Here is an 8,500-nt window from a genome sequence, read left to right as displayed (position 1 = left end):
AACTGAAATATCGCAAGCCTTTTATTGTTTTAATATCGCTGATTATGGCGTACAGCTGAAGAAAACTCAAAAATCCTATCTCAAAATATTAGAATATTTCCTCACACCTAGTAAAAAAAAAATTATAACAGCAAAACAAAATCAAACATTTGAAAATGTCCATTAATGCACTCAGTACTTGGTTGGGAATCCTTTTGCACAGATTACTGCATCAATGTGGCGTGGCATGGAGGCAATCAGCCTGTGGCATTGCTGAGGTGTTATGGATGCCCAGGATGCTTCAATAGCGGCCTTTAGCTCATTTGCATTGTTGGGTCTGGTGTCTTTCAGCTTCTTCTTCACAATACCCCACAAATTCTCTATGGGGTTCAGGTCAGGGGAATTGGCAGGCCAATCAAGGACAGTAATGCCATGGTCAGTACACCAGTTACTGTGAGAATCTTATGTCGTCTCTTAACCACTACCATACTTGTGATTTAGTTTACTGAACCAAGCTGAGTGTTTTTCAAGGCTCAGGAAACCCTGCAGTGTTTCGAGTTAATCAGACGATTCAAGTGATTAGTTGAATAGCCTACTAGTATACTTTTTCACAATATTCTAACATTTTGAGACAGGATATTTGGGTTTCTTAAGCTGTAAGCCATAATCAGCGACATTAAAACAATAAAAGGCTTGCAATATTTCAGTTGATTTGTAATGAATCCAGAATGTATGACATTTCATTTTTTTTAATTGCATTACAGAAAATAAAGAACTTTATCACAATATTCTAATTTTCTGAGACAGTCCTGTATTACACAGTGACTTGCAAAAGTAGTCGTATATATTGAACATTATCATATTTTTTAATGGTACAATCACACATTTCAATGGGTTTTCTAGGGATTTGATGAGATGAACCGGCACAAAGTAGTGCAAAGTTGTGGAGAGAGAGAAGAAAAAAAAGATACATGGCTTTCTAATAATCTTAAAGATAAAAGTAAGGCAGGCCTTTGTATTCAAGGCCTTCTGACTCAGCTACTTATCACAGCAATGAAGCCTGCATGTCTTTAGGGCTTTATCTCCACCAGCTTTGCACATTTAGGGAATAAACGTTTCGTCATCTCATTCTTTTCCCAAAAAAAAAAAGGATCAAGCTCAGTCAGATTGTGTACACAGCAGAGATTTTAATTCCTGCTTTAAATGTTGAACTCTATTCAGCTCTAGACTTTGGACCATCATACTGTTCTTCAATCTAAAACATTGCACGTTTAACCTCATTGTTCTGCTGGGAGGTGACCCATCGGCCTCTTCCTGGAAGAAGACATGTCAGGAACGTCTTCATTGCATTTAGCACAATCCATCTTTCCAGGAAACTCTGACCAGTTCCCAGCCAGTGCTGAAGAAAAGCCTTCCCACAGCATGATACCACCACCGTTGTGTTAGGATGGCATGTTCAGGGAGAGTCTGAAAGCTTTTGAGAGTCACTTTATACTGATTACCAAATCATACATATTAAATATTAAATGGCAGTCGACAGAGAGCATTCATTTTCATACATAAATGCAAATCAAGGAAAGATAGTGGACCAGAATTCTTAGCAAAAAAACTAAAAATACATAATAAAATGTACCCATGATGTGTACATGAAAGAGGCTCTCACAAATGAGTAGTTATCAAATAAATATTCATAGAATAATTGAATGATTAAGCAGAAATCCCCAGCGTATCATTGTTGGCAGTCTTAATAGCATCTCTCAGGCTGTCTGTAGGACGTGGGTGAAGAGCTTTTTTTCCAAAACGACCCAGAGAAACCCACACGCATGTGCCAGGGAAAATAATAAAAGCTCCAAGAAATACAATGCTGAGTTCACAAAGTGATTGGGTCTGTTTGTAGGGCTGCATGTGTGGGATCTGATGGAAAGACAATGTACGAAGCGCACAACAACAAGTAGACATACGTCGGTATCATCCCAAAAAAGAAACAGACAGGCTCCGAACGCACTGCTTCAGTGGCTCTAAATAATAAATGTAACAGCTTTGATTCGCAGCCAATCGCGGCCGACTCTCATGCGGCACAGGTGAAGGCGTCAAGAGAACACATGAATTTCCTCTGATTCCTGCAGCTTATCGAAGATCCTGGGGATTGGTGGTGGATTAGTGCTTGTTTACACCGGGATAAGCATAATAGAGGCATGTGTGTGTGTTTTTTTTTTTTATATTCTTGTACAATTATTTTTAGATGCTGCAGCAAAGGTGTTGTACTATAAATGCAAAGTAAAGTCAGAGAGAATCACTGCCTCTTTGTTAATTATGAAGGATTAATAAATGCTTTAAATACGCTTTAAACCGTCTGCTTAATGGTTCATTTGCACCCGTCCCAGCTTGTTGTGGGCTCGGATCCGGTGGAGGTTCTATTTGTCCGCGTAGCTCTCCTGGCTCTCAGTGACACCAGGTTCAGCAGTCTCTCTAGCTCGTCTCCAGAACCAGTCAGACCGGCAGAGCCGCGTCTCTCCTGTTCATCCAGTGATCCCCTCCATTGCTCTTCCTGTAAATCCCAGGCCCTCAAAGGGGGCATCAGCTGAGCCGGGTGCAAGTTGAGGCCCGGTGGGCTTGACGGATATCCCTCGTAGGCTCGCCGAGTTGGGGGTAGAGTGTCATAAAGACTCTCCGAGTCTTCATTTGGCTCGGGGTCATGGCTATCCTCTCTGTACTCCTCGTAAATAGGCGAGGAGCTGTCTTCGACACCATCGTGGTCATACAGCTGCAGATGTTCTCTGTGGTGAACTGTCACCTCCCTGCTTCTCATCTCCGTCTTATTCCCTTCCCCTTCGTGCCTCCTCTTTCCTTCTCTGTGGGGAGTGTGTCTCCTCTCCCACTCGCCGGACTGATTCCTCTCCCACTGGAAGGTCCTCCGCCTGTTCTCCGGGTCCCATTCGTGGCCTCTGTCACCACTACAGCTCATCATTCGGGAGTCGAGCTGGAGAGAGCGTGTGCTGCCTCCACGTCTGATGTTCTGCTGGGCGTCACCGAGGTTGCAATGGGAACCCACCTCTGGCGGATGTAGCCGCGACGGTGACAGCCAGCTCAGACTTTGAAAGGAAGTCTCCCACTGGTATGCTGAGGAAAGAAAAGACAGAAGAGTTTCTCTTTAGGTGGCTCGGAGTGTTTTACGGACAAGAAGTATTATTTTAATGAGGAGCTGAAGTATTCAAGCTCACATGCTGCGTTAGGAGCCCGAGGCCCCGCTGCACGAACACTAATGATGCTAAACTGCTTCAGGCATCAAGTTCTTTCTTTAAACAGCCTCTTTTACTGTCTTTTGGATAGTGTGAGGAGGAATGATATGATCGGCGTAATAGGTTTAATGTCGGTAAAAATTAGCTGCCTTTTCAAAACCATTTCATAATCCTAACAGAAGGTAGACTGAGGTGAGCCAAGCACAAAAAAGCCTTGAAAAAAACATTTGTAAATCATGAACTTTTTTAAATGGTTTTGTTATAGTTTGTCTTGGGCTGCTCAGTGGCACAGTGGGTAGCGTCATGCAGCAAGAAGGTCCTGGACTCAAGTCCTACCCTTGACCTGGGTCTTTCTGCATGGAGTTTGCATGTTCTCTCTGTGCATGTGTGGGTTCTCTCCGGGTACTTCGGCTTCCTCCCACGGTCCAAAAACATGACTGTTAGGTTAATTGGCTTCTCTAAATTGGCGTTAGATGTGAGTGTGTATGTGAATGGCTTGTGTGTCCTGTTTGTCACTGTGTTGCCCTGCGACAGACTGGCGACCTGTCCAGATGTACCCCGCCTCTCGTCCATTGACAGATGGAGATAGGCACCAGCAACCCCTCGTGACCCCACAAGGGATAGACGTGTTAGAAACTGGATGGATAGTTTGTCGTGCTAAAATCACACACTTTGTGATAGACCAACATACGAGTAGTGCACAGTTGTGAACTATAGAGAAAATTATAGCTGCTCCTGAAAATGTTTTACAAACACAAATTTGAAAAGCATGCCACTAACTTGTATTTTTAGGTTTCGCAAACAGGTTTTCAATTGGATCCAAATCTGGATTTTATCTAGGCCATTCTTACCTATCCATGCTATGATCTATCCAGTCTTTGACGTTTGGTGTCCTGGTACTGTGTCCCTGGTCCAACGCACCTGAATCAAATGGATGAATTTACTCCTCAGTCTGCACTCATGTTCTCCAGAGTCCAGCTAATGACCTGATCATTTGACTCAGGTGTGTTGAAGCAGACACACATATAAAAGTTGGAGGAAATCAGACCTCAAGGACTGGAGTTGAAGATCTCTGATCTAAGCTTTTCCATTGCAGTTTTGCCTTTACATCTTAGATTTAGAGTCGTCCTGCTGAAAGGTGAACCCCTTCGAGTCAAATCTTTTGCAACGTGTAACAGGTTTTCTTCCCACTATGCCTCCATGCAGCTCCATCAGTTCTTACAGGATAACAGGCAATCAGGAACATGGTGGGGAAGACCAGAACAAAATGGACAGACCAATGAAGACGGAGGACCTGAAAATGTATGTGACAGAGATGGTCAAAATTATAGAGAAGGAAAAGGAAGGAACAATAAATGAACCGAGCGAGGCAATTCGGCTGCAGGAGAGTAAACTGATGTCTGTGATTTATTTATTTTTTGATGAGACAATCACAATCGTTTTGTTATGACATGCAAATGTCAGTAATGTGTTTAATTTTTATGTTGCGTTTGAACTATATCCATGAACAAGTACTTATTCTTTTACTTTCTTCTTACAGTTTATCTTCTCTGAAAACTGTTAAATATTAAGAATCAGTTTACATCAGTTCCACCTTTTCATTCAAATATGTTGCATTACATTTTTGTCAGGTAATCTTCTGCTGATATCATTTGGTTTTAAACAGGAAATTACCAACCTTTCAAACATAAATATTTTGTACCCTAGTCCTTTAACAAAGGGGAAACATATTTCCCTGAGATTGTGAAATACAAAGAGGAGACACTTGGATCAATCAGTTTTTGCTCTTCCTAAGTCAGAGGTTTTACCCTCTTTTTAACACAAAGTTCAAGTGGGGGGTGAATACTTCAGCAAGGCATGGTACATAATGACTGATATTGCAGTATGAGTATAATTTATGACATCTTTTAACCTCGTCAGTATTATCTCTGCTGTCTAAATATATATATTTTTTAATATGAGTGTTTCCCATTTGCAAGTTTGCAGGCCATTCATGGGGCTTACTATGAAAGTTCAGCTGTTTAACTCATTTCAGAACATTTACTACTGCCCAAAATAGGAGTCAGTCAATAAAATGGTACATTGGGACACATGCACTTCATTGGGGTGAATTATTCTGCAAGACTCGCTTAGCAGTGAAGCCCAACTTCCTACAAACTACAGCATGCAGGTTGCATAATTCATGGTTTGGCTAATGAGCTGTGAGTGAAAAGGTATCATATCGATGAAGTGAGGGGAGCCAGAGGGGTCAGTCAGTCTCTGTGTGGGATAAAGCGTACACTTCATTAGTGTCCTGGAGAGTGCCAGCTCCTGGGGTGCAGCGCAAGACACACATGGACAGGAGATGTTTAATAAACTTCCATGCCAACAAATCAGAAAACATTCGGGATTTTTTTTATTTTTATTTAATTTTTTTCTCAGCATGCCACTGTGGAAATATCTGGGTTTCTGGTTGGATTTTTAAATGAAAAGGGGAATAAATAGGGGAATAACTAAATAAATAAAAAAATGCTCTTACAATCCAAAGTGTACTCTTTGATGAACTCTAAACAAATCTCATCCTTGCTCTGCAGGTGGTGCCTTGCTATTGGTGTAATGAAAACAGAAGAGACGTCTCATTGGAAAGAAAAACTTGGATGCTGTAAGTCTAAAAAACAACCTCTGAACACAGAAAAAAACACGGTGAAGAATATTTAGGGAAACACATTACAATGGGAGTATATTTCTGCATATTTCTACTGAATCTGAAGATAAACACAAACAAAATCCACACCACCCAATCTGCATGTGCACATTAACTCTATAATGCTACAAAAACAACAAAAATGAACTGTTGCTGAGATATGTTAATACATTTAATGGAAATGGGTCCTTTTTTAGTTAGAGTATTAAAAGATGTTTACATGCAAATCTGTAATAGTAGACATGAAAAAAGGCAAGGACTTATTAAACAGATGGCAACAACAGCAAGTATATATATATATATATATATATATATATATATATATATATATATATATATATATATATATATAGTACGTTTTATAAGACAATTAACTCTGGCGACAGACTTAGCACATTTTTGTCTCATACATAGGCACTAAATGCAAAGGAAAATTAATACCAGATGATATCTAAGTACATACACAGTTATCCATTATCCTGGTGACGTCCCAAAACCTGTCCTGAGGGGTCTTCCCCTCCCCTTGTTGTTATTTAATCTACTGAGCATACATCTATAAGATGCAGTTTCAGTCACTGCACCAACCCGTTCTTTCACCTTTGACCTTACTGATGCCTTCCGATGTCTTAAAATTACCCGGCAAGCTGTTGTTGTACCATCTGAAACTACAGAAAAATTACATTTGGATATATTGGGTACCTGAGCTTCATCCCCCACTAAGCAGAGCCCTAGATTTGAGGAGATCTCTTCTCCAAACCAGTTACAAAAAATATCAAGAATTGGAGTCTAAAAAGGTCCAATTAAAACACAATCCCACATACAGTGGCAGAAAGTACTAGTTTCCTCTTTACATTTCCAACACAAATCATCATCCAGGAGCTTTAGCCTATACAATCTAGATGATGTGCAGTAGCATCTATGTAATATGTTATACTGTGTAAGCTTATCTCACATTTGTTTCTCAACTTTCACTTTCAATCTCTTCCCAAAGGTCCCTCTGAACAAGTATCTTTAACTGATTGGAGTTGTAATTTTTCCTGCTGTTACAATACTTTTACTTATTATTCAGTAATTTCTAGCATGTTTCCAACTGATTTGAAGCTAATCATCTCTTCAATATCCCCCTTTTTTGCCTGTCTAGCCTCTTTCGTATACAGCTTGGTATAATTAGCTTCTATAACCATCTCATTAAACCATAGAATTTGTTCTACCTTCCTGTTTTGTACCACAGAAGTTGCATCAGACTTTTTGTTAACAAAAAACGAGAGCTGTAAGTCCTAAAAGGAATCAATCTTGCATTATATGTGTGAAATTAAGAATGTGCGTTTAAGCAGTATAAAAACAAAAATTGACCAGATAGCTTTTACATGCGTCATCTCATTTAATGCGTGCCCTTGACTGTAGTTCAACAAGCAGGTGAATAAATGCAGGTATTGCACTGAGTCAAACGTGAAATACTTGTTAGACCCATGAAATTTAGGGAAACTGAGAACAAACAGACTCTGTAACTACAGGCTTATATTGACTGTAAGTCTGTAGCACAAGCACCAGACAGAGACAAGCTGATCTTTTTCTGTATATTGGTTACTGTTTGTAGAAGCCAAGCAATGATTTATTTGTTTGGAGAGGAAAGTCAGTGGTCAAACTGTGGCTGATGCCCTATTTAGTGTGAAAGAGGAAGTGTTTGAAGCTGCCTTTCTGTATAGATGTGGGACTTTGCTCAAAGTGCCTTTACAATCCTCTGAGATTGTCTAAAATGCTGGGATGAAAGCTCTGCCTTTCTTAAACAGATAATTAGATGTAAAACAGTTTGTCTTGTTGAAATTTTAACCTCATGCTTTTATTTAAGAGTCTATATTTTAAACCCTAAATTTGTTCAGAGTAGACCTTTAAATATTTTATAAAGCTAACAGTGTTCTGTTCTAGTTTAGATATCACCTAAAATCATCTACAATTATGGTTTAAAATAATTCTAGAGAAACTGTACTCCCAAAGTGTGGCAGCTTTTCTAAACAGACAATGCAACCCACCCGGAAATGGAAAAATTGCCAACAGCAGCTTGAGTAAAACAATTAATAGTCCAAGGTGGTTACCCAGCCCCAAATCTGCCTGAACATCTGTGGGATGCACTAGAGCAAAACCCAATCCCACCCACCCACAGTAAAGATGCGCTGCCAACACATCTACTTTAGAGAGCACTGGAAATGTCAAGACACTCCATGTGCAAGGCAAGATGGGTTGAGCTGTTTTGGTGAGATGAGAGGGAGCTTTAGATTGGAAGGCTAGTACTTTTTCATTTTACAGCCGACTGAAACAAAAAGCAATAATGACGTGACATTTTTTTTTTCTTTTTCCCAGTTTTAATATATATATATATATATATATATATATATATATATATATATATATATATATATATATATATATATATATATATATATATTGGTTTAACTCAATGAATTGGAATGTCACCAAAAGGTTGAAACAGAGGATTTATAATACACAAATGTTCTGTTAGGGACATTTTATGGCCTAGACAATCATTGAGAAGACTGCTGACCTAATAGTTTTCCCATACAGGGAGGCACGAAAGGTCAAA

The 8,500-nt window shown here is 39.6% G+C and overlaps 1 protein-coding gene across 1 annotated transcript in view; it reads right to left on the bottom strand.

Annotated features, from left to right (window-relative positions):
• Window positions 1–768: 768 nt before the first annotated feature.
• LOC105922684 (protocadherin Fat 3) overlaps window positions 769–8,500 on the bottom strand; it is a 160,314-nt gene continuing 152,582 nt past the window's right edge. The window contains exons 54-55 of the mRNA XM_036143069.1: window positions 5,737–5,802; window positions 769–3,099 (exon numbers count right to left, since the gene is read on the bottom strand). Coding sequence (XP_035998962.1) covers window positions 2,345–3,099; window positions 5,737–5,802 — 821 coding nt within the window. The 3' untranslated portion in view covers window positions 769–2,344. The remainder of the gene's footprint in view (window positions 3,100–5,736; window positions 5,803–8,500) is intronic.

The sequence above is a fragment of the Fundulus heteroclitus genome, chromosome 11, assembly GCF_011125445.2.
Source record: "Fundulus heteroclitus isolate FHET01 chromosome 11, MU-UCD_Fhet_4.1, whole genome shotgun sequence".
Taxonomy (NCBI): domain Eukaryota; kingdom Metazoa; phylum Chordata; class Actinopteri; order Cyprinodontiformes; family Fundulidae; genus Fundulus; species Fundulus heteroclitus.
Note: the sequence above shows the minus strand (reverse complement) of the source record. Positions and strands in the feature narration are given on the sequence as shown.